The 26,006-nt window shown below is 38.9% G+C and overlaps 1 protein-coding gene across 1 annotated transcript; it reads left to right on the forward strand.

Moving 5' to 3' along the window:
• LOC131797664 (uncharacterized) lies at positions 1-24,728 on the forward strand. Its single transcript, XM_059115328.2, has 37 exons — positions 1-957; positions 3,970-5,129; positions 5,814-5,945; positions 6,363-6,489; positions 7,055-7,379; positions 7,679-8,376; positions 8,860-9,120; positions 9,747-9,836; positions 10,194-10,609; positions 10,900-11,031; positions 11,564-11,672; positions 11,759-11,817; positions 12,021-12,103; positions 12,311-12,374; positions 12,851-13,081; positions 13,592-13,754; positions 14,110-14,205; positions 14,594-14,668; positions 14,847-14,930; positions 15,721-15,782; positions 15,927-15,995; positions 16,131-16,251; positions 16,533-16,628; positions 17,029-17,147; positions 17,333-17,387; positions 17,536-17,866; positions 18,245-18,403; positions 18,956-19,298; positions 19,546-19,607; positions 20,529-20,653; positions 21,041-21,130; positions 21,396-21,491; positions 22,099-22,158; positions 22,564-22,627; positions 23,235-23,323; positions 23,602-23,661; positions 23,959-24,728. Exons 1-37 carry the CDS (start codon positions 466-468, stop codon positions 24,202-24,204), a joined length of 7,044 nt encoding a protein of 2,347 aa, XP_058971311.2. The 5' UTR covers positions 1-465; the 3' UTR covers positions 24,205-24,728.
• Positions 24,729-26,006: the final 1,278 nt, after the last annotated feature.

Consider the following 26,006-nt stretch of genomic DNA (forward strand, 5'->3'; position numbering starts at 1 on the left):
CGATGTTGATTGAGTTTTTCTGATTTACACGTAATCGTCGTGGTTTTCGCGCATTTTTTGTTCGAACTTAGCTTACTCTCTCATGTGACAAAAAATCAACCAATCAAAAACGTGCGACGGTCTTCAAACAAACAACTTCGACAAACAGCATGGTAGTGGATAAAGAATAGTTGAAGTGGAAAGTTCCTTGTTTTTCACAATTTTTCTCAGAATTGCTTTGTTGTTCCTGATGAGGGGGAATGCACGGAGAATGTGAGGGTACATGTATTTAGCTTAGCCCAGCTGAGCGAAGATGTAATTTACATGTATGGGACAACTGGTCTTAACACACAGATCTGTACAGGGTAATGTTACGTGTAATGGTGGTTGTTTATTTCAGCTGATTTAGCCAAAAATAATGGAAAGAAACGTTTTAAACCTCGGCTCCGTGTATGGAGTGCACTGTTGTAAAGCAATAAATGGACAATGTATTCTCTGAGGAGACGTTTAAGTCAGAGATGGCATCGAACAGACAACGAGGCCGCGGTCGCCGAATCTTGTCAGAATGAGAATGTCGAAGAAGCCTCGCTCGCTTCGCAGGCAACTGCGCTTTTACCCCAAACAGAAAGTACTAGTCGAGCGGTGGAGGACTACAGTACAGAGGAGCTACACTTTATAGTAGACTATGTCGGCTCTGCACAGATATCTGAGGCGAAATCTGTGACACGAATGATGGAAACCTTAAAGAGGATTAAAAAACAACAGATACGAAGTATCCGAGTTGATTTCATAATACGGGACGGGATTCTTTTAGTATCTAGCATGGATTCTAAATCCTTAATCCTTACAGCACCGCTTTATGCTATCGCGTTGTGTGTGCAAGAGCAGCTTCGGGGATTCGATAGTACTTTTGGCTTGAATATCACGCGAAAGAAAACTCATATGTGTCACGTTTTTCAAGCAGGATCACAACTGGAGGTAAGTTGAAGACAAGACTGTCAATATATTGAAGTTGTTTACATCAGCTAGTAGAGTGCTGTATTTTGATTTCTCCCCGCGAAAGTATTTAACTGTGCTATTTTGAGATTCTTTTACGTTTTTGTTAGAAAACGAAAGGAATTCAATCGGTGAATAACAGCTGTATTTGTATGAGTTTTATTTAGTGGAATGCTCTCAATCGCCTTTCTTCCTAACGGCAAGCAAGGTAAAAGAAACACGCGTCTGAGAACCATAGGAATGTCTTCTTTTAAAGTGAAAGCGTAGAAATCTCGAATATTCAGGGCTTTGATATATCCTTGAGACGAATATGTCGGCTTTATTTATGTATTGTAAAGGGAAAGGCTAAAAACCCGCCTCTTTAAAATCACCATATAAGTTCTTGTTTGTCACGCTACGAATTAATGCAAACATACGTTTATTTAATTTTAAAAAATTTTCCATTTTCGCGGAACAACAAGGAGATGGAGTGACATGTTTTTCAGTTATCACAGCGCAGTATTTTTCGTTCTGAAGATTTTACAGATGATTAAAATTGGTCAATTTCTCTGTTATTTTTCTCAATGGTAATTGATTACAAAGAGTATGTTACATTTTAAATCCGCGCGATTCTACCCTAAGGCTTTTCATGAATCGTTGTTTACGGAATTCTGTCATCGGGCGATCGAATTTTCGCCAGATTGTAGCGTTTAGTATTCTTTTCTTGTCTGAAACCTAAAAATGCTTCTTTTTTGTTTCATATATGGAGCCTCAGGCAGAGAAAATTTGGGAGTATTGAACTAAGTTATTATATTTCAACTTGTTTTCGTACTTTTATTTGGCTTTCGGGCTGTTTATGCTAATAATGTACGTAGATGTTATTCTGCTTCTTCATTCAGCACGGAAAACACCACTTTCGTTTCGTAATCCCTTTCAGACCTTTTTTACAGTCATTCTTTAGGGTATTAAGTAAAGTGGCTTTCTGTGTTCTAGTTTAGTTTCAATTTGTTCAATAAAATGTTACTAAAAATACTAAGAATATTTTGGCTCTGGCAATGAGCGATTTCATCCAATTTAAACCAGAAAACGATGGACTTAAGGGTGATAGCCGGTTATTCTATAAGAAAGATTTTGCTATTATATCTTTATTCTAGACAAATGAATTTATTTCATTTATAAAGCCAGAGAAAGGGTTAAGCCTGATTGCAAGCACAGCAACCTTTTTTCAAAATTATGTAAGAGAGCCCTGTGGGATCCAAGCTTTTTTCATTTTTTTGTCATTATTTACTTTGTACAGGCTTTTGAAAAGAGCTCAATTTCCCTTTAAAATGTCTAATTTTGGCTAGTTTGATGATTGAACATAACATCACCCATGTTATGTAACTCGACACAGACATGATCTCCCTGCATCTGACCTGTTACATAACATAAATCAGATGTTATGACTAACAGAGAGCCATGAATTCTTCCAGTGACAAAAATCACTGATTGATAAGGCATTCCTTTGCCCTAATTGAAACATTTTAAACATACTTGGAAAAATGGAGTTATTTTTTGTTTTTCAGTTCAAAAAAATAAAGAGATACAATCTTGTTTCAAACTTGTTCACTTTTCATTCACTGATATTTGTTAATAACTGTTTTTGACCTTTTTTGCAATCCTGTGCGGATGAAGTTTCACTCCATGTTTATTGTTCTCATGAATGACGCAGAATATTATCAGTTTGAGGAGATCTTTCGTTCTAGTGTCACTTGTATTGTTCTTGTATTGTCCTTGTTTTTTGTCCAGCATTGTTTATCATGTAAAAGTATAGGGCAGCTTAGGTTTCAGATTGTCTGAGCATTAATTAGTTAGTTTATATCAAAATTTAAAAAGTTTAGCAAACTGGTCCAATTTGAATTTTGTTCCACTTGATCGGGAAGAAACCAGAATTCTAGTTTGCCATCTTGACATTACATTGAAATGTGACTTTTTTCCGGGGCTTTTCCTAGTTGGCAAGTAAACAATATTGCTTTCTCAGCGAAAAATCTGATAAGGGCAGACAAGGGAATAATTTATGCTGGATTCTCTATTTATAAACCTTTTTTTTTTTCATTTTGTATCTTTGGAACTGGTGGAGCTGTTAAAAGCATGGTATTTTAACAGCCTTTAGCTTTAGGATAATTATCCGATATAATCACTCCAATTTCAATCCTTCAGTTTTAGTATGGTCATGTTGACCATGTATTATTATTATGAAATGTTCTCCAGAAGCACTGGCCAGTGCTTCTGTAGAACAGAAGCCAGTCCTTCAGAAAGAAGTGGTCAGCAAAAATACTGACCACTTCTTTCTGAAGGACTGGCTATTTTGGTTATAGAAAGCAATTAGTCACTATTCTTGATCAGAACCAAATTTCATCCTTCAGTGACCAGAGTCTGTTTGTGATTTATAGCTCCAAAAACAATTATGGAGTCAAACACTATATTCTGTTGCTAGTGTGTTTATGAACAGCTACAGAGAAGAGAAAAAAGCGTATTTGATTACTGGTATAATTGCTCAGGTGATTTTATAGTTTTTTCACACTTTTATTGGTCATGGAACATTTTATTTCTAGCTATCTAGTTACATTTCAAACAGCTGCCTCATGTTTTGACAAGGTTGCAGAGAAAGAGATTAAAATGCCCAAACAAGATAATTTAATTCCAAAGAGCAGAAAATAAACCGCTAAGTTTGGTATCACACTTTTTAGAGGTAAGATACAAAATGTTGCAGCAAAGTTAAAAAACTTATAAAATATATGCACCAGGCTGCATGTCTCTGTTCTCTGATGGATGAAATTTTTAGAAAGAAAAACAATGAAAAGAAATTTACATTTTTGCTGTGAAATTACCTGAACCATTACTTAAACAAATTTTTACTTCAGGTCCATTGAATATTGTTGAATAACCCCCTTGGCTTCATTCAAGGGATTGTATTCACTTTCACCAAATTATTAAATATTATAAGCATCCAATGGTCTTTTGCTCTCATTTCAGGCTGCTAGTATTGTAAGAACTGTGGCTCTCGCATTCAAAGCCATAGGCAAACTAACTAGAGAAAAAGTTGAAAGGGAATCACGAAGGGCTAGAAGAGCTTACTCTATCAGTAGTTCTGAGCGAACTCGCACTAACTCTGAAGTCTCAACGACTTCTACAATTGGTAGTTCATCTCTGGAACATAGACATCCTCATGTAAAGTGGAAACATGGCGTTGAAAGTTCCTCTGGTCGAAGATCTCCTCATGGGAAGAAATATACCAAAAGTTCCACCAGTCCTTCCATTCTTCGACATCCCACCAGTACCCACACTTCTGGACGGCATGTTGAATTTTCTGCATTGTCCCCTGTGCCTTCTGATGGTAGTGACAGTGATGGTAAGGAAGGGTCTGCCCTACAAGCAAAACAACCTCTTCTCAATGGCCAAATTTCTGTTGAAGCTGATATACATGGATACCCATCTATTGAGGCTTCAGAACCTCCCATATGGGTGAAAAGAGCAGAGCCAATTAGAAGGACTAGTTTGTCTGATATGGAGAATGAGTCAACTAAGGCTAGTTCTCTCAAACATGAACAAACTATGAGATTTAATTGCGCAGAAGAAATGCAGCCTCAGTTCCACTCAGAGCCTATTGTTGGAACAGAGTATTCACCCCCTATACTTTCCCCATCAATAGATCAAAAGAGTAATTTTTCAGGTAATGTTACTGTGGAAGGAAAAACAAGAAAAAGCAGGAAGCTTGAACATCAGGAGGTCCCATCAAAGGAGAAGATTCAAAGAGAACATGACCTCATGGGTCAGCATGAAAAGGAAGTTGCCACAGAAAACTTTGTTGTGCCTTGGACAAGTTCTCTCCTTCCAAATGAGTCCTTTCAAAAGGAAGCTGTCAATTCTCCTGATCGTCTATTGTCAAACTTTGTTAAATACAGGGGGAATCAACCCCAAGACATGTCCTTTCCCTTGTCTGATAGCGAAGGACCAGAAGATCTTGATGCAATCCGTGATGCAATAGCTGCAGTGCAAAAAGGGGAAACAACGGTGGTCGAGAAGTTTATTGACAATGGCATATCTGTGGATTCACATGACTCAGCCAGGAGAAGTTTATTGTACTATGCTGTGTCGCTGGGTGAAGTAGAGATGTCGCAATTTCTTTTGAAGAGGTAAGAGCACAATATGAAGTTTCCACATGTAGACAAAAGTGATTATAATTGTTCTCATCCAAGTTGACTGAGGGTTGGCATTTTCTTCAGACCTCTGCAAATTCCACACTTCAGTGACAGCTGGATCATTTTTTCCTCTCCAAAATCACTTTATTCAAATTTTTGAAAGCGTTTTTTATGACTTAATTGAATATTTTAGAGTGCCACTTGATTAAGCATTCTAAAACTGCAAGCAAAGTTATTTCAATGGTTAGATCAGAATGAAAGACAATTATCTCAAAGGGTACAAATGAACATGCAACAAACAGAAGCAAACTTTCTAAAGTGTGGGAAATTGCTAGTGACCAAGTTGCATTTGGTTTTGGTTCTTCATTTGGTGGGTTGTCATGATAAAGAACAGCAAATTCCCTGGATTAGGAATAGACTTTGGTGGAACAATCCCATATTACTTGCCCTACTATACTAAAAAATTGCTCTATCTGTTGTTAATAATAAGATCTAAACCAAGTCTGAAATAGGTTACTTATTTTTCTTTGGCATGTGGCAGAGAAACAACCCATTCTCTCAAAGAATTTGAACCAGAGTGTTTAGAAGCCCTGTCATGTGTTTAAATGTCAACTTGTTTGAATATTGTTTCATCTTATTATTTATTTGCTTATAAATTTGTATTCTTTTATTCCTCAGGGGTGCTGATATAAATTGGGAAGGACCAGATGATAAGTCTCCTTTACATGTTGCAGCAACGGCAGGAAACAGAGCTGTTACTCAGTTACTTCTTGGTTATGGAGCAAATGTCAGAGCTAAAGACAACAACTTGTATGTAAAATAAATTTTTGAAGTCTGATTTCATTGCTGCTGTGGAGTATGAAATCATGTAGTTTCATGTGTGACCCCTTAACTTTGAAATGTACATGTACATTATTAAAGTTTTTTTTATAACTGGTTTATGTTTAGTTTTAAATTCTGATGTACATGTGTAGACAATTCTTGAGTTTCATATTGTTTGTCTATGTACTTCTCTTATTTTAACAATGGACTGAAACTTTTGATTCTTTGAAGGAAAAAAAAACAAGAAGAACAACAAAGAGCATTTTATAATCACTTATTGTAAATGAGGGAGATCAAATTTTTTCTTGCTTTGAAATTGCCTCTTTCCCTTCCCTTAATACATTCTCTTCGCGATTCTGTAGTCAGAAGTTCTCTTCATTTCGTGTCTTGACTTTGGTCTTTTAGTTGCACACCACTTCACATGTCAGCTGGACACAGGGGCAAGTTGGAAGTGTCCTTCCTTCTGGTTGAGCATGGAGCAAGAATCTTTGAGAATAATATCCACGGAGTGCGACCAGTTGACCTAGAACCGGTATGATTCTTTTCAAATCTTATTGACTATTCTTTGTGGATATGAAATGCTAGGGTGAGATTTAAAAGTGAGATGGTGAGGGAGTGTCTACAGCTTTGTGGGGCTCTGCTCTGTAGCCATTACTTTCTTTAGTCTTTGTGAAACTTGCATAAATTTGCCTTTAGAAATGCTTGTAAGAACTTGGCAAACTAGATTTCTTAGACAAGATCTTTCAGGTACCCAATGACTTGTCCATGAGCACAGCTTTGTGTTGTCATGAAATTGTGGCTCATGAATACAGTAATCACTACTTTCAGCTCCCTTTTTTGGCTTTTGGTAGAGATCTCAGAGAAATACTCAAAAATCATTTTCTAGAAATTGCATGAATAAAGTCTTTCATTTGTCCTGTATATTCAATTAATTTTGTGTTTAGTAGTTAGAGTCATCTTTCTTCATAGTTGTGTGATGAGATTGAAATTGAACAGTCTTTGACCTGGTTGTCATAGTAGTAAGTGATGTCCTCTTTTTCCTTTGCCAATTTGACTGACTTAGCCAGATGAAACAGTAATTTACTAACTTTAAACAGGAGCTAAAAGAGATGCAGAGACTCCTTGTGCAGTCAGCCTGTGAGGCTTTTGCTGCAGCAGACATTACCAAGTCACGATCAAATTCAGGAGCTTCGTCCATCAACCAGGGTTCAGTCAGCTCAAATGTAAGATCTAAGGCAGGTGTACAGTCACCAGCCACTGAAAGGGTATCTGCTTTGCGAAGAGGACTATTCCAACACAGAAGATCTTCCAGTTTGTGCTCAATATTGGGTGGGCGTGGAAGTCCAGAGACTGGGAGAGGAAAGCAATTTATCAAGAGATCAGAAAGCATTCATATTGCCCGAACTCTGAGTCCTCGGCTTGGTATGTCCTATGTCTTGGTGTTTTCTTCAGAAAGAATTCCAAAATACCTGACCAGTGGTTGAACCAGACCATAATTGAAATTAGCTAATCAACTGACAACATCAACTGACAAAAGTTAACTGTAGAAGGACATTCATTTAATTAAATCAACCCTCTTATAGAGAAAGCCTGTGTCCTAATTACTGCCTAAAACCATGGTTTGGGTTTGTCTTCTTGTAGATAATGGGCCCTTTAACTCTGCAATAAATGTAGCATTAAAGAATATATTTTCATATTTTTTAAATTGGCTTTTTTCACAGCCAATTCTAGAAGAGGAAACCTTATGCGCATGCATAGTTTTCACAAAACAACACAAGATCAGTTGCAGACTGCTGATGTATATGCAGATCAGAAAAATTCTGTAGAGCAGCAGCATGCTGTCAAACAAACTGACTCATTGTTGGAAGGAGAAAGCATCAAAAAAGACATTCCACACAACAAAGCAGTCACAGAATCAACTGGGGAACCAAAGGAGACTTGCATATCATCTGTTAACACGATAGATGGACATATTGCAAACACAGAAGAACAAAACATGGATTCTGCTTTGAAGCTTGATACTCCTGTTGAATCACTTGAACAGAATACAACTGTAGTAATAATGAACCAATTTCAGACAGATGTTGTAAGTTCTGATTCTCAACCACGTCCCTTAAAGCAGTCATCTGACATGACTGGATCAAGTGAGCCCTTGCATGCCTCACCTGAGGCCAGTCTTCTGTCTCCTTTCATTCCAAAGAAATATTCCAATGAAAAAAAAAGACCTGTGTTAGATCTCATTCAATTTGGGGAAGACCCAGAGGCTATTAAAGCTAAAGTGGAAATGAATAAAGATGTTGTTACGAACACTCTGCCTTCAGAAGAAGTTCAGCACGCAGAGGAAACTAGTGAAGCAAAAGGATTAGAAAGACAGCTTTCAAATGCAAGGCAACCTAGTATGGAGTCAGATCAGTCTGTGGTATGTATAAAATGTTCTATGTACCAGTATTAAGATAAGTTATTTTAAAGCATAGTTAACTGTCATGAGAGTAACTTTAAGTTATACAATCATATAACTTATGCAAAAAACTGCAATTTGCAATGCAAAATGAATCTAAAATACTAGTACTCATGAAAGGATTAAATTTACATGACCTTAACTTGTAAGATTGCGAAAACTTAAGGGGGCACAAAAAAAATTTCCTTGATGTTAAGTAGATATTTAAAAAAGCAATCTGTTAAATACAAAAGTAGAGATCAGAAAAAACTCAGTTACTCCTGTATGGCACCTCCAGATAAAATTATTTTAAGTTATAGAATTTTTATTAGTGTAGTAATTTCAAGCTTTCTTTTCAATGCTACTTGACAGTAATGGTTAAGTATGGTAGTTGATGCAAAATTTGTGAAAAATTGAGACTGATAACTAGTTATTTTGTTTCTTTACTTGTTTGTCAACTGATAGAGCTGTCAGAGGAGCACATCTGAATGTGAGGATAGCTCCTTTATAAGCACTGGCTCCAACTACATGCGAGATATTGATCCTTTAATAGAAGCTCTTGAACCAGTGGTCCTTCTGTCAGGCAATCCTGAGTGTCACTCTAGTTTACTGGCTTATTTATGTCTTCCTAAAGCATCTGGTCAGCTCATTGGGTTAGCACACATGGATGCTGGCTCATCTCTGATTAACAACCACATTGCAGTGCTAATTGGCAATCTTTTTAATGTGAGTAAAATGTTAGAAGTCCAATACACTTTCTGGCTGGCAACTCCCCCTCTCTCCCCATTGCTGCATTTTAAATTAGCTGTGGATATACTACTTTCTGTGATGGGCACAAGTAAACCTTTTTTATAACATACATGTGGTCAAGGTGTATTAATAAGCTTGATACAGTTTGAGAATATTGAGACACTCTGTTAGATTGTATCTTTCAGACAATGTTTGTAATAGTGTTCCTAGTTTTATTTACATATACATGTTTTACAATCTTCATGGAAAGTATATATGTGTAAGACCCTAAAAGAAAACTTGATTAGCCACATGTACAATTTTTATGTTTATTAAGCCGTTATTGAGGTTACTTTTGTGAAACATTTCAACACCAACGAGCAGGGGTTATGTCTAAACCTTTTTTGTACTTTTTTCTTGAAGGTGAACACAACCCAAAAATATTGTTTGTTTTGAGACATTTCAGTTGAAAACGGACTTGCAATTTATCGATTTGAAGGCTTATTTTAATTGATATTTATCTCCAGTTTAATATTCTAGAGCATGTGCCTTCATGAGGACATTTTGTGTTCCCCAATCCAATACCAAGTGCCATAATTTGGTATTTTGTTTCTGATCAACAGCTGGAAGGGGCAGACAGCCGTAAGAGATCAGTTGAGGCTGGACTCATTGAGACAGTTTTGAAATTAGTAGACAGTCCTGAACCCATTCAGGTACAGGATCTTTTTCAGTTTGTGTTGCAGGTGTTTCAAGGGGTTATTTGTTGGCAAGTTTCTGTTTTCGTTCAGTATAGTTTTTGACTTTACAAAAACTTGTTGTCCAGGATGAATACTGTATATTGGCTAATTTAAGGATTCCATCTGCATGTAAATGTACTTACTTCTAGAATTCAAAGGAGCTAAATCCAAATTTAAAGAACCAGAGGTATTCTATGTAAGATTTGGTTGTTTTTGGTTCCTCTTGTTAGTGTTATTGTTATCTTTTCCCCCTATTTGTTTGTGTGTTTTTTGTGTGTGTGCCAATAACACTGAAACATCCAGCTTGTAACTGAAATGGTTTTGTCTCTCCAGAGCACGTGTTTGTCAATTTTACAAAGTATCCTGGACTTCAACAACGATCAAGAATTCTCCACAGCCCTGAAGACTATTCCTCTAGAGCCTCTGCTCAACTTATTGCAGATCAGTGATGTTGACAGTGGTGCATTTGACTTGCGTCAGACAGACTCACCCCCTCCCTTTACCCCAGCTGGTCATGAAAGGCCAAGATATCGCAAGAGAAGTACTTGCAGTCAGAGTTCTTGTGATGAGAGAGCAAGAGAAATGTCTCCGACAGTCCACAGAGGCTCTGTACAGAGAAACAACTCTGGAGCATCAGATGCACGATCTGACTTATGGCCACAACATGGCAGCTATATGCTGCAGAAGAAGAACAGCATATGCAGTATGGGAAGTTCAGCTGATGGAGATCATTCATTCCCTCTCTACAGGTATTCATTCTGTCTGTCTTTTCAAGTGTAAACCATAAGGGTTTTCCCTGGCTTTTTCTGTGTACTCATTTTTAAGTGTTAACCTATAGTACCTCTAATTACTTATGAAAAAATTCAACATGTAAAAGAATTGCTCTACCGGTTTTAAAATTTATTTGACCTGTCGCACTGAAAATAAGGGAGAATGTTGCCTGTTGGCCATCTAACCTTGCATTTTAAGCATGTGTATATGGAATAGTTGTCCAATAGGCACTCATTAAACATGAAGTATACCTTTAATCACTCTGCAGCCCTGGATTTGGTCATAATCACCTTCCGTTAATGGATCTGCATTCCAAGACGATGCCTAGAGTAGTTGCCACTAAAATGCTGTCAGCCAGCAGTATTCATCCAAAAATGCAGATGGAACTTGGCAAGACAAGGTAATCTGTTTATTGTGAAATATAATGTATTTAGTGAATGACTCGGGCACACGCGTAGAAGGAGAACACAGTGAATTTCCAATTAGTACCTGGGATTCTCTACCACTGAGGTGTAGGAGATTTGTGGGAAGCTAGGCTGTTGAACAAGGACCATGGTTTAACAAGGAATGTTGAATGTGTTGCTTTGGCGCAATGATGATGTAAATGAAGTTGGTGAATTTTACGCCTGGTTTTTAAGTGAAAGATAACGTCTTCAGTGAATAACGCAGGCATACTCGGGAAAAAAGAACTTCAAGTGCTCGCGATATGAGTAAAACCTACGACTTTCTGATTGGTACTTCGGATGCTCTACCATTGAGCTGTAGGAGACTCCAACTAGGTCCATGACGAATTTCCCGCTTACTGCAAGGATTCAGCATCTTGTTGGTATAATACCTTAGATCTTTCAGTGTTTGATACTTTTTAAAATAAAGGTTACAGATTGTCTATCAAACGTTGTCTCACTGAATAAATAAATTGTGTTGTTTTATAGGCCACTTTCCTTACTTCTGGACACGCTGACAGACAGTAACCCTGAAATTGTGATCTATTGTGTTGCAACAATAGCAAACATTGCAATGAGTGTGGACAATCACATGCAGGTAAATATCAGTTGGTGTGATAGGCATTTAAGATAAGATCATGTTTTCTACCTGGCAGTGACGCTATATTCCTATGTATTTTGTAGATTGATTTGGCTGGAGGTGTTGATGGCCTCAAGCAAATGTTGAACTATGGAGATGCAAGGTATTCTGTTGATGATGTCGTAACTTCAACGAGGAGCTATACTTCTTTACGGATAAAAGCAAATAAGCAAAAGACGAACTCATTTTTGACTACGAATGTCTTGTAGTGTTTTGATTATTGCACGGTCTTTTTTAATTTGTTTAACTCACTCGCAGCCTTTTATATTTTCTTCTGTTGACTAGCTTTGTTTCATTGTGTTGCAGAGTACGATATCATGCTGCTCGTGGCTTAATTTATCTTGGTTACATTGGTGTCGGAGGAGTTTATCTCTTTAAACGTGTCCCAGGTAGGTTATAGAAATTTGTTTCGATTGTATGCATGAACTCGTTACATTTTTTGGCAGATGTGTACTGGGTGTTGTGATGATGGACTAACGCCCTACCCAGGCAGATAGCAATACTTCTATTTGTGTCGCGCTTTAGAAATGTGTTAAGTCTAAAAGGCATCTGGCTCGAAAGATTTTAACTTCACTTCTTTTGTTTGCGAACTTCAGGTGATGAAAAGCTTGACGTGTTGTTCTCAGAGTCAACCACTGGAGAGGAGCACCTCTATGTCAGGTTAGATAATACTGCAACTTGTACGTACAGACGTGGAGTCGCGTAGTAGATCAAATTTTCCTGGCCCAATTGGTTACCAAATTGTGTAGGTATGGTGTTGCGCTGCGCGCGCTGTGAGCTCCGCTGTTATTATTAATGCTACATCGTGGTGGACGCTTTTTTCTACCAAATACAAGGAAGTGAGTAACGCATTGCAACTCAGATTACGGAAACATAACATTATTTTGTTTCGCGTACCATTTTAGTTTAGGAGTGAAATTTATTCAATGTTCATTTATATCAAAATCTGCAAGTTTAATAATTATGAAGTACATTGGATTCCCGTTCTTTCAAACTCCTTGGGGAAAAAGAGATAAGAATTTAAAAAAATAATGTGACTTCGTATTCTCCGCACTGATCCCAAAAGTTCTTGTGGTAAGGACAAAATTTTAGTGAACTTGATTGTTTGACCTGAAGCTTGCATTATTTATGTACAGAGGAGCAACAGTGGAGAAAATTGTGGAGATCGTCACCCATAATCCGTCCCTCTTGTGGGGTGGTTTGACCTTACCACACTGGTCTGGACGCTCAAAGAAACATTCTTGGTACAAGTCCAGCAGCTCTGGAAACAAACACATGCCTAGTGATGACCAGATCGTAGATTTTTTGCTGACAACTTACAAGAGCTATGTGCATCCTTCCATTTTTATGAGATTGCTGCTTCATAGGTAGGGTGAACCCAGAAGGTCAACTAATTTAAAATCGACTGTTAGAAAGTGTGATCGTTCTGTCTGTCACTCCATAGGAGCTATTTGCATTCGCTTGTCGAAAGTAGTCTGGGCTTGCTTTGGTTTTACTTAACTTATTTTTGTGATTGGTCCGGAAAACTCGCGCCATCAAATCAGATGCAAAACTAAAAACAATCACGACGTAGCCATTCGTTATTTCCCGCCCTTTAAGTAGTTTTCTTGTTTTCACGTTGAGTTCTCATATGCGAATGATAAAGTAAACTTTTGTTCTAATTGGTCACCAGGATTAGCTTTGTGATCGCTCCGGAAAATTTGTGCCATCCTCCCAACCAATCAGATGCAAAACTAAAAACAATCGCGACTTAATCATTCATTATTTCACACCCTTTTAAGAAGTTTTCTGCCCCTTCAAACATAATAACGTGGCATCGACACATTGTTTTCACGCACTCTTTCCCTTTCAACTCATCTTCAGTCTTTCTCTTATAGATTTCATGACCCCTGGTTTGGCAAGTACTTTGATGGAGACCCATCCACTGGGCAGATGCAGGACTACAGTCCACTTCCTGTTTTGCACATTCATTTGATGAGATTATGGACAGCCTGGCTCGAAAAATGTCCGGAAGAGTTTGTCAGTAATCCAGTCATGGCAGTAAGTGTCTTCGGTAGTATTTTTTAATTTACTTGGTAGTGATCCACTTTAATTTCAAAAGTGTTAATGTTAAAACTTGGTGGTATTATACATTGTACTTTAAGACGTAGCTCAAGAGAGCATGATTGTTAGGGACATACTGGAAAATCAATGCCAGTCAAGCTATTATTAAACTCAGAGTAAAACCCCTTGATTACGTAATGTTGCAGTGATTACTAACATGGCTGGTACTCCGTAAGCACACCACAAAAAATTATTTGCATTTTTAAGTCAAGGTGCAAGAAGGCATCATTTTTGCTTGAAAATAAATGCTATATGTCTACATTAATACTGACATATTTTTCTCGCTGCTTAGTCCGAGCTGAGCGAAGTTATACTTCCCTTAAGACAAGCTGGTGGTCCGTACCTTCCATGTGCAGAAATCCTGGCAGATCTTATTGAGAGCTTGATGGTAAGCTTCAATCACAACAGTTTGATGATATTTTTCATGCCACCGGTCCATTTTTTTCTCTTTCTTTCTTTCCTTCTTTCTTTCTCTTTTCTGAGCTGAATTTTAATTTCTTGTAGTTTAGACAAGGTATGCTAACGTAGCTCCTTGTGTTGTGATCTGGTTTTCTTTTCCAACCACGGGGCATCTGCAAAATTCCCTATCAAATATTGTGAACTGCTCGATACAGTCTAGCCAGAGTCCTCCTAAAAATGTTGTAGGGCGCAGCATAGCATATTAATATGGAGATTATGCCATATGCCATCATCATCATCATCATCATCATCGTTACCATCATCGCCGTTAGTTATTTGTAAGATTCTTTAGCAGTTATAAACTACTTTGATTACAGGAAAGAGCTGAAAAGAAGCACCATCGGGACAGGTTCCAGGCAAACCATTGTCACCATGCGATTCTTTATGAACAGGTGAGAAGAATAAAGTCGTCGTCTTTGGTGAATATCAGAAAGAGAAAATTTAAATACAAGGTGTAGTGGAAAACTTGAAATGTGCAAGTAGATTTGAATTGGTGTATTCTGCAAATAAAACCAGCCTCGTCTGAGGATTGTACAGACTGCTGATGTTGATGGTTTTTTTTTTCTGTAGTGTCAAAAAGCGGTCGTTAGTGGAAGCATGCCTTGTTCGGTTGAGGATTCTATTCACCTAAGCGCCCTACAATTGTATATTGAGGTGAGTGGACGAAACCGTAAACATCTATATAATAAACATTAGTGTTCCGTTATCTCTACTTCATGTCCGTGATGAAGGCGCTTCTAAGCGATTTAACCTTTACACCCTGACATCACTATGTTTATTCTCTATACTGTTCTCTATACTTTTGCTCAACTGCTGACAAAGAGAATTTGTTTAGCAATCAAGAGCCTCTTTTGTTGGTGATCATTTCCTTTATTCTCATGACCTTAATGTGTGATTCGGGGGTGATATTGTAAGGAGAAATTAGATGCTAGTCACTCTAAGGAGTCAAAGGGTGAAACGTCCGCCACAACCCACAATGTCCATTAAACTCTGGAAATAGAGATTCGGCATCCACAGCAGAGTTGCCTTCATAGTTTTTCTTTTTTAGGGGAAGAATGGCGTGAAATTAGGAACCTTACGAAAGATGGCTTAGTGCCAAAATAATTGAGACAGGGCTGCGGACGATTTCATCAAAGCGTCGTAGAGCTGTTTGAGATGAGCGTCGTAGAAGTTAGATCAGTTCAGTTACAACGGCCAATCACAACAAACTGAGGCGATTATCGAAGAAAGTTATCGAGAAGTCAAAGTTACCACATTTAACCGGAAAGTAACGATTGGTTTTTGAAATGTTTTGCTTCAGATTGGTTGAGACGGTGATGTTAGCTTTCTAAACCAATCAAAGGCTGTAGTCGAAAGACTGAAAGGAAACCATTCTAATCCCGTATTATATTCAGTTGAGACCCACTGTAAGATTTCTCTAACAAGTGTTTGTAAATTTGCACAGGATCTTCTTCCAGTGGAAGTGCGGGGAAAGCCACGCCTCTTTTCATCTTCCAGCAGAGAGAAGTAAGAAAGCTTTATGTTTAAAAATGCTTCCATTTCTTTCTCTATTTTCCCCTTTCAAACGATTTCTTCTTACTAACAGTGTTGAGCTGAAGGTTCATCGCATTTTTGAAGCTGTTGAAATTGTTCATGTGATCCTTCTTCTAGGTTGTCAGTTTCTCGTATCAAGTTGAGTTTGCATCCATCCATGTACAAAGTAAAGAATATGGGTAAAAGGTCAGACAGATTTTTAGATTTACCGTAGCTTATTTGTTTGCTGATTAAGTTATTTAAATAAGCAGCAGGAGGGAAAGGGGTAAAAAATCTTGATTCAGTGTAACAGTCTGCGATATTTGATTTTCCCTTGTACAGGATCAAGGCTCAGTATGAACAGTTTGTGAACAGCGGCATGTCAGAGAGGAATGCTAAACACAATTATATCGACTACTGTCAGGCTCTGCCTGGTTACGGCTGCCACTTTTACAAGCTGAAGGTAAGCCTGTGGAACTTGGGATAACGAATTAAGATGTATGTGTACCATTTTTTCCTTTTATTTTATAGATCTCTTTTTGCTGAAATTGCTTGAAACAGAAACATTACCTGCCAAATTGTAGATGACCATTAAATTAGAGAATTCTTGTCTGTATTTTTTGAGACTCTTTTACCAGGAAGTTTGCCACTGAGTATCAATAGACATTAGAGTTAATCTTCGAAATAAGAGAAAGAAAATAATCGATAATTCTATAATTGGATGACTTTTTCTTGTGTCCTAAGGAATGCGTGGGAACTGTCAACCCCAAGGGGGTTCCTGTAAGATGCTACTTAGGGATCAGTCCTAGGAGGATCACAATTTTGGACGAGAAAACAAAGGTAAAAGAAATATAGCGATCGTTAGTTTAGCATAAGTTAACTAATATACTACGCGCGTACTCATTGGTCGATAAGTACATTGGCGAGAGAGTATGAAACACGCTTGCAACGATTTTGATCGCGCTTTCAGTCGAGGAATATTTCACAAAAGCAATGTGAGATTTTTTTTCAGTGTTCAGAAAGCCTCTTCTTAAGGTGGAGGTGGGAATACTTGAAATTTAAGGAAACGCACTTGATTGCAGAACTGTCTCGAAATCGCCTGTCCTCACGGTGAGGTGAAGCTATTGTAATACGGAAACGGTCTGCATTGCTTAATTCTCGGTAAATAATCTTTCTGTATTGTTAGAGAAGAGAATAAAGAGGTGTTGTTTCAATATATTGCGCTATTGACTCTTATCAGGCTGTTATTGGGACGTGGCAATCCAAGGAACTGAAAAGATGGCGGTCTTTGGCAGACGACACTAGACTCCGCTTGGAATTCATCGACAAGACGTTCGAATTTGTGTTGGAAAACAAAGGGTAAGTAGCTTTTTGTAGTGAGTATTATTCAATGTTTTCGCAAGTGGTATTGATGTTGAAGATCTCGAAGTTTCTGTTTGGAAGGTTCTAGCTCGGAGGATTAAAATGCAGCGTTGGTTTCATTGTATTCAGTTGATTTTGATATATTGTTTTCTTTAAGTGATGAGTTAAATTTCATTTCGCAGGGTTTTCAAAGAAATCAATGATGCACTTCTGCTGTGCACTAAAGTTGAGTTACAGGTAAATTGATCGCTTGCATTTCTAAGATCTCACTCCAGATCTCTCTCTTGTCTAAACATTTCTTTTCCCTACCAAATTGTCCCTAAATTTATCCCTATTGATTGGAGAAGTTCAAATTGTCACAGGGTTTCGTGTATCATTATTTCAGATCCTTGCAGGGCAGGATTTTTCACCATGGAGTAAATACGCTGAGGAAACTGAAATGTGGGGACAACAGGCCTTGGAAGCTGTTGCTCGCAAACCTGCATTTTACTCGGATAAGTATGAAAGTGACTCAGGAATGGTCTCCAGATTAAGAGCCATCTCCCTAGCTTCTTCTGTTCCTGATCAGTACGCAGCTAAAGTGAGAAGGCAACTGTCCACTCAAGCGAAACTGTCTTCGTCTGCGCCGTATCAGCAAGGAGCGTTACAGCAAAAATGTGACCGAGGCGATGTCGTGGCTCTGAAGACTGGTGCCGAGGCTGTTCTGCCCACCACAGGTTTGTTAACAACGCGCATGACGAGTACAACGTATGAATCTCATTTTAACTTGCTCTTCAAAGCCTTATTTGAAATAATTGAACAAGGAGGGATTTTTGTGGAACTTTGTTTTCAATTCATTTTTGTTTTGTTTTGTTTCGCAAGAGCGAGACTTAGCTTTTTTTCCAATGCTGTCTAGAACTAGAAAACAGTGTGTTCGTTGCCACACTTAGCATACTTTGTTGCCCTTTTTTTTAGGGTCATTAATCTTACTAACTTAACCGGACTTATTTTGGTAATGTAACACATTCTGGACATGTGCAAGGACTGCGTCTTTGTATTTCTCTTTACATATTTTCTCTGTTTTTTTTCATTGTACTTTTTTTTCGACGTTTCAGGAGCAGCTATTTCATCGGCTGGCAGCCCTGGCAACGTATCAGTGGGGTCCCATACATCCGAGGACCTTCTTTTAGGCTCCTTACAGAGCACTTTAGACCCAAATAAGTGCTCTTGGGAGCCAGGGTCGATCCCGACAAGCGATCAGAGGAGGCCGTCAAGTAAGGAACCTGGTTAAGTCTTTGCGGCTTTCAAAATTTTGGCCGCAATGGCATGGGAAAAGAAGTGAAGAATAAATAAATAAATAAGAAATTGCAGTAGAAGTAACGACTGCTGGTTTAAGGCTAAAACAGGAGATGCACCTTCTGTGTTTTCTTCTGCTCTGTTGCTTCATGTTCAACTTAATTATAATAATAATAACAATAATAATAATAATATAATAATAATAACATTCGGTAACATTTAATTTGATACAGACAGCGGGTCTACTAAAATTCACACTTTCGCTGACAAACTCATTTTTTATTGATCATGATCATAACGCCCCATCGTTATTGAAAGACAATTTTGTTGGAGTTTTTGAGAGAAAATTAAGGAATTTGGACAGAAGAGGTATCTTAATATCACCTCATTGGGGCTACTTCGATAGCGTCATCTAAAATCTAACTACGGCTACTGAGAGGCAAATTTAGAATAGTTCCAAAGTGTCAATTAACTGTCATATGGCAACAAACGAATCCTTTTGAGAAAAATATGGTTGATTGATCTTGTAGGAAGCAGTGAAGCAAGTGTAGATAACTCCAGTTCGCCGACAGAACGCCACGCTCTCGACTCCTCGGGCTCTTTCCCCGTGGGACAAGACTTAAAAAATTTTGCATCCAGCGATCGGCGCCTCAAGTACATAGCAAATAGTAATTCCTCTTCACTGGGGAGTGATTCACCCAGTTCAGGACAAACCACGCCGACTTACAAGGGACCGTTTAGTTCGACGCTACGCGATGATGATGATTTTGAAAGTGTAAATCGATCTTTCGGTCAGAGTTCTAATGGACAGTTGTTGATTTGTCAATGCCCACCAGACGCTGAGTTACCGGGATTTGATCGGAGAGACTTCTCGTAAGTACAGCTTCATTTTTGTCAGTAGATAATGCAGAAGAAAAAGGATAGGGGAAAGATAACAGGAAGGAAGAAAAGCAGAAAGCAGTGTCGTTGTGGGTTGCAAGGAGGCTAATAGGAGAGCGTTTGTTAAGAGTTATGAGAGAGTTACGAGAGGGAAGGTGGAAGAAAATTGTGAATCTCAATGGATGAAGAAGTTTTGGGAAAGTTTGGGTTGTGTGCTTATTGTCTGTCTTTTTCTATGCAGGCCTTATGACTTGCTTCAACATCCCAAAGAGTTGGCACGACAAATAACACTTATTGACCACGGTAAGTACAAAACACTGATTTCACACGATGGCCTGGTCGTATTTTAATGTTAATTTCAACTGAAATCAGTCTGAATAGTAATTTGATAGATTTTTTGTCCATTCAAATGAATATCTTTGCAAGAAGTAGTTCACGAGCATGTAACCCTTTTCGATATGATTCGCAAGTTATCCGCAAGGAGCTTAGTGATCATTCTTTGTCAGCGGTCATTGTCACGAGTGCAGGCTCACGCTGAACGTCAGCGTTCAGGGCATTCTGTGTAACACAGCAGTCAAATGTAAAGTATGTTGAAGAGGATCAATTTTGGCCGCCTACGCGCCAAGTTCCTTTGCAAAATTCCTAAAGAAAACATAAGAAACAACCGCTGCGAAAGAAAAAAATGACACCTTCATATAAAAAACATAAGGGAAGAGGAAAACTCGAAACTTTTCGCGCACAAAGCTTATTTATGTGCGGGTTTCTTGCTGATTTACTATTTGTTTTGAACTTTACCAAAAATTTTGTACGTTTTTTAACACCGCAACTTACTGGCTCAAGTGCTTGTTTATAGGACAAGTTGGTTTTTATACCCTGATATCACGTCACCTAGCCTTCAGAAAATTCGCCCATGCACAGAAGTTTGACCTCCGTGTTAGTCTGTGTAGTGGTCGACCTTTAGCGGTTCATGTTCTCCCATCCCACCCACGTACCCACCCTCTTATCTTCCTTCCGCTGATCTAATGAGTTTTTTCACCGGTCGCCGCTTCCGGCGCATAAAATCGCCGGTATCTGGTACGTCAGATATCGGCGATTTTCGCTGGCGATTAAATTCGCGGCAAACGGAGAATAAAATCGCCAGGTGGGTCACCGGCCTAAGATTACCTCTTGATTACTAATTGTGATTCAAGGTTTTCAGTGTATTTTGGGGGGTTTCCTTTTCAGAGTATTTCTGTGCGGTGACGTCAGCTGATATTCAAAGGAAGATTGCCATAGGAACGGGAAAGAAACGGAAGGTACCACCTGAAGAAAAACTATCTGTGGAGAAAGTTGCTGACAGATTCAATCAGGTAAACCGTAGCAAATTAAGCAGTTACTTTTGGGCTCTTCACTTTGTTTTCCATTTCCAAGTCTATAATGGAATCTTGAGGTTTTTGGTTTTGTGGAGGGCAAAATACCAAACAACCCGGAAGAAAAAAATGGGAACTAACAATAAACTCAACCCATGTTATACCGAGAGTCGTACCCAGGCCACGGCAATGGAGACGAGCGCTCTCAACTTCGCACCATCCTTAACCCTCTCCCCTTCCCCCGAACAGCTTGGTGATTACCTCCTTTCTTTTTTTTTTTTTGTCTACAAACCTACTCTGATAATTAATGTTATTTGACTGCCATATCGAACATTGATATTGAAAGGTTAGAAGGAACGAACGATTTACTGTCCATTACACTTTTAGCTGAGTACCTGGGTAGCAGCCACGATTGTCACAGAAAAATCAGTGGAGAAGCGTGCCGCCATGTTCATTAATTTCATCGAAACTGCCAAGGTAATTTCAAACATTTCGTGAGCTATGAGGTCTTCTTATGGACCCCTTCCTCTCCATGCTGGAATCCCGAAGTGGACCAATTTGCCACCCTTCACCTCGTAGCCATATCAGTACCAATGCATTATGAGACTCATCACTCTGTGCAGCTGCGGGTGTGGTTTCTTCTCACTGTTTAAACGTATAGTTCTCGTACTCTTCCAGACGATTTTCGTTTATTGTAACAGTCTCTTCTTGTGAAATCATGCTCTCTTTTTTTTATTTTCAGCTTTGTTTGGAGTTGAGAAACTTTAACGCCGTAATGGCTATTATTGTGGCGGCTCTGGGTAGTGCACCTGTGAGAAGACTGCACAAAACCAAAGAGGTGAGGCTCCAAGGCTTGTTAAACCTTGCATCAGTGCGCATATTCTCTATACTGTTCTCCCCACTCTTTCTAAGGTGCTGACGAGGAGAGTTTTTTTTGCAATCAAGAGTTTCTGTGGTTGGTGATTATTTCCTTTATTCTCGTTACCGTAATATTTGATTCAGGGGTGGTATTGTAAGGATAATTAGATGATAGAGACTCTGAGAAGTTAATTAAAGGCTTAATCGCTTCTTCTAGAACTAACTCTTCTGTTTCGTCAAGCAGTTTACTTCCATTCCAAGTCTCTTCTCATGCCAAAGTCGTTCTCGTTCTCCGCGTTCATTCATGCTCGCTAGCCTCGCGGGCTTCCGCGCTTAACTCAGAGAAAAGGAAACATTTAGGAACAGGCTATCCCTTCCACATAGGAAACTCTTATTTTCGTTTTCTTTGTCAGACCGCCAAGGGAGCCCTATGTTCAAGTTAATTTTCTCAAAATTTTTAAGCACGGAGATCACACTAATTTTGCTCTGCTCTCGGTCCAGTCGAGTATCGCTACCTACTTTAAGGGAAAGTTGTGACATTCAAACACGCTAGTGAGGTTTTCACCCTCGATATCCTTTACTTGCAGCTGGTTCCCAAAGAAGTCCTTGAGCAGTATGCCAAGATGGAAATACTTATGGATACAAAAGTAAGTCATGGCTGATGTAAAACTGTTCCGTTTTTATAATTCGCACCATGTTCAGTCTTCTGTGCCTGACTTGGTTCTACATTTAAGGAGAAACTACAACCCGCCACAAAATATACCATTTAGATTTTATTATTCAGGAATAGCATGCCATTCTTATCCTTAGCACCCTTGCTTTCACCCTCTTTTCCCCATCCCCCCTGACCAAGCACCACATACACCCCCCTCCAACCGACCCAGGACGTTTCCTGTGATTCTCTGTCAAGGGGTGTTGAGCAAGCTTATAGCGAAATGTGGTTCGTTTTAGATTTGATTTCTTAAAACTTCCGTTGAAGTAGTCTCTTAAATGCTGTGTAGAAATAACTTTTCGTCCATTCTGATCTGGGTTCTCTGTTTCTGTTGTATTAGGATAACTATAAAAGATATCGACAGGCCCTTGGCTCTTCTCCAACTCCTTCAGTTCCATACTTTGGTAAGTTTTGAATTTTCTCACCTACTTAGTCTTTGTGCTGTGAATAGTTTTCATTACTAGAAGAGAAAGAATGTAATGTTTCTTCTGGGTGTAAGGTAGCATGATACTCTTCGGAACCGTTATTTTCTTAGTTTTGCACCAATTTTTTTACGACACACGAACTTTGAGCCCAAGCCCCTCATTGCTTCACCTGTAAGCTGGCTTTCGCTGGCTCTACGGAGCTAGCGGCAAGGCCAGGTTATAACGCGCTTCGGCACGAGCTTTTCTTCGCCCGCGGGTGAGTAGGAGAGCAACGCGAGCCGGCGAGAAATATGCAGTGGTTCTAGTGCCAGACCGCCGGCAAACACTTTCCCAGCCTCGTCTCAAGTTTTCCCGCCGATAGATTAACGCGCATCCTGTAGCGTTATTAATGAGGGCCTGCTTGCAAGCAGCAATTCGCTTCTACCTGTCAACTGGTCTCAATGCCAGTTGCCTGTCCTTCATTAATCAGTGAGCAGTATTATTTCATAAGTCGAGTGATTTTTGACTCGAATCTAAATGACTGACCGTTCACTGTGGACCTCGCTGAAATAAATCACCGTGTTAACCTTACTGTTTAAATTAACAGGTGTTTATATGAAAGATCTGACCTTCATTGCTGAAGGAAATCCCGACTTTTTTAAAGGTGGTCTGATTAATCTGACAAAACGAAGACAGGTTAGTAATTTGTTGCATCAAAGTCCTGATAAAAAGAAGTTTCTCGCTCGGCGGCAGAACGGCTGAATGTTTTCACTCTTCACAATGTTTAACTGAAGGGAGTTTGTAGAAACAGTTACGTATCCAGTTGAGTTTCACTTTGAGCCAAAGAATGAGTTTTATTCCTTGTGACTTCATAAAGTTATCAGCCAATTTTACAAGATCTTTAACTATTTTTCTACGTTTGCTGTGAAGGGAATTTTTTAATTGTTGTGCATGATTACCCGTCTTGTCATCAGATTTACCTTGTGATCGATGAAATAAGACGTTTCCAGAAGGATGTTTATAATTTTCAGGAGGTAAGCCGCTTCTTCTTTTTCCCCTTATCGTATGGCCATTACTTTAGCAGCATACGTTTTTTTCAGTTTTTTTGTTTTTTTGTTTTTGTTTTTTTTTTCATTGTTCGTTGAGTGGGACTGAATCAGGAATGGCTTAGGGAAAGCTCTGTTTGCAAAAACTCGTCCCACAATTTTGTTTTCACGCTAAAATAGAACAGGTTCGCGCGCTCCGAGTGTTTCTCTCCTTATAGATCTTCTTGATTCAGAGACGTTACTTTCGAATCTCAATGCTGTTATGGTATCCCCGTCTTTTTTCAGGTGTCTGAGATTCGAGACTACCTCGCCAACGAGAAGATTCACACGGAGAAAGAGCTGTATGATATCTCGTGCCAATTCGAGCCAGGCCCCCCTCGGAGACATTCTGAAGCCGACAAATCCTCCACATCGCGCCCAGTGCCACAGTTCAAGTCGAACACAGTCGGCCGTATGGCGGGAAAGAGATGCATGAGTCTTTCCCGGAGCTCAACGACCTTGGAAACTGCCATGCCGGATTCAACATGTTAACGTCACACTGACGTCAATAAATTTTTGACGTCACTAAAGCTTTAAAGTATGAAAGTTGTGCTGATGTGGAAGAAAAGATTTATCGATAGTAATTGATCAGATTTGATTTTAATTTATCCAAACCTTTTGACAAAGGGAACGGCACATGTAAAAATTAACATTGAAGTCTTGCTTTGTTTCTTGGAACAATTTCAGTGCGAGATGCCAACTTCTTTTGTCCCATAGAGGTGTATACATTGTTATGAAGTTTATATGTTGTAAATATTCTTACCGAGGTACAATTGAAGTTTACATGATGATTTTATAAAGCTATTTTCATGGACCTTGAACGGTGTTTATAGTACCGTTGAAAATTTACATTCCCAGCGTCTTCTTAGCCTAACACAAGGCTTCATCTTACGTCTTTACTGCCATATTCTCTCCTAATATTTGAGTCTCAGAGGCTCGGTAACCTTCATGCTCTGAATAAATTGCTGTATTTACAGTAAACATTAAAGATGGACTGTCAGTAATCCCACTCAAAATTGTCTTGCGTCTTTACTGCCATATTCTCTCCCAATGTTTGAGTCTCGGAGGCTCGGTAACCTTCATGCTTTGAATTAATTTCTCTATTTACAGTAAACATTAAAAGTAGACTGTTAGAAATCTCGCTCAAAATTGTGTCAACCCTTTAACTCCTAAGATCTCACTAGTAATTCTCCTTACTGTCTGTCATACAGTTCTTGTAATGTTAGTATGGAGAATTTGCTATTGGATCAACTTATAATCCCCTCATTGATATTTTTCTTTATTCTCATCACTTGTCTGCTTGATATTGTATTGATATTGCAAGGAGAAATTCTGTCCTGGTCACTTATGGGAGTTAAAGGGTTAAGGTACGAAAATATTACAGTTCTATTTACATTCATTACGTGAGAGTTGTTTACGTTAAAGTCTTGTTTTGTTTCCACGGTACATTTGCACTTTAGTTGCGGAGTGTCGTTTGATACACCCGAAAAGTTTATGTGAAATACCTGAAGTAGTGTTCAATTACCGGTTTATGTGTAGAAGATATGAACGAATCTAGATAACTTTAAGAGTTAAACGTGGATCCGAGAATGGTATTTGGTGACTCGAGAACAGAAGCAGAACTGAGTTACCGAGAGATGACCACACGGGTTGAAATCGCAGCTCTGTAAAATGACGAAATTTTTGAAAGAACACGTGCATCTTGCGGTAAAATGCAGGTAAAATTGGACGACCTCGAAGTACGAGTCGGATGCGATCATCATGAGCAAATTTGAGACGAAATTTAACTTCAATTGGACTCGTGATTAACAAATCGTACTCTCTCTTCGCGGTGAGCCGATTTTATTTTTTTCCAGCAAAGTGTCACGGGTCTATTAGACTCGATAATATCGGTGGTGTCGGATTATGAAGTTCTTGAACTTAGTAGCGTCTCTTTCATAATGGAGTCATTCAAGGAAGGAAATTCACTTATTTGTCGGTATCCTTGGTTTTCCTTCCGTAGCTCCTTATCATTTGTTAGCATTTGCTGGTATGTGTGGGAACATAGTCTCCCTAGCAGAGAGACTATGGTGGGAAGTTTGCGCACCAGGGTGTTAACAAATCCTTGTGATATCTCATTTTCGTTGCAAAGAGGAAGGACAAAAAAGATCGGCGAGGTAGATTCTAAATAGAAGGTTTACAACAAAGACACCTGATTACCCCGGAGAGCTATAAATCGCCAAATGTTAACATAAAAATTGTTCTAGATGCGACTCACTTCGCGACCTTGCATCAGTATTTCATGGGGTTAGAAG

This window comes from Pocillopora verrucosa, chromosome 3 (assembly GCF_036669915.1).
Source record: "Pocillopora verrucosa isolate sample1 chromosome 3, ASM3666991v2, whole genome shotgun sequence".
Lineage (NCBI taxonomy): Eukaryota > Metazoa > Cnidaria > Anthozoa > Scleractinia > Pocilloporidae > Pocillopora > Pocillopora verrucosa.

What these genes read in the sequence shown, in the direction of transcription:
- LOC131797664 (XM_059115328.2), top strand. Translation starts at nt 466, where the DNA reads ATGTATTCTCTGAGGAGACGTTTAAGTCAGAGATGGCATCGAACAGAC. An exon ending in AAGCAGGATCACAACTGGAG is followed by an intron (nt 958 to 3,969) that starts GTAAGTTGAAGA and finishes CTCTCATTTCAG; the next exon opens with GCTGCTAGTATTGTAAGAAC. An exon ending in GCCACTTTTACAAGCTGAAG is followed by an intron (nt 16,252 to 16,532) that starts GTAAGCCTGTGG and finishes TTGTGTCCTAAG; the next exon opens with GAATGCGTGGGAACTGTCAA.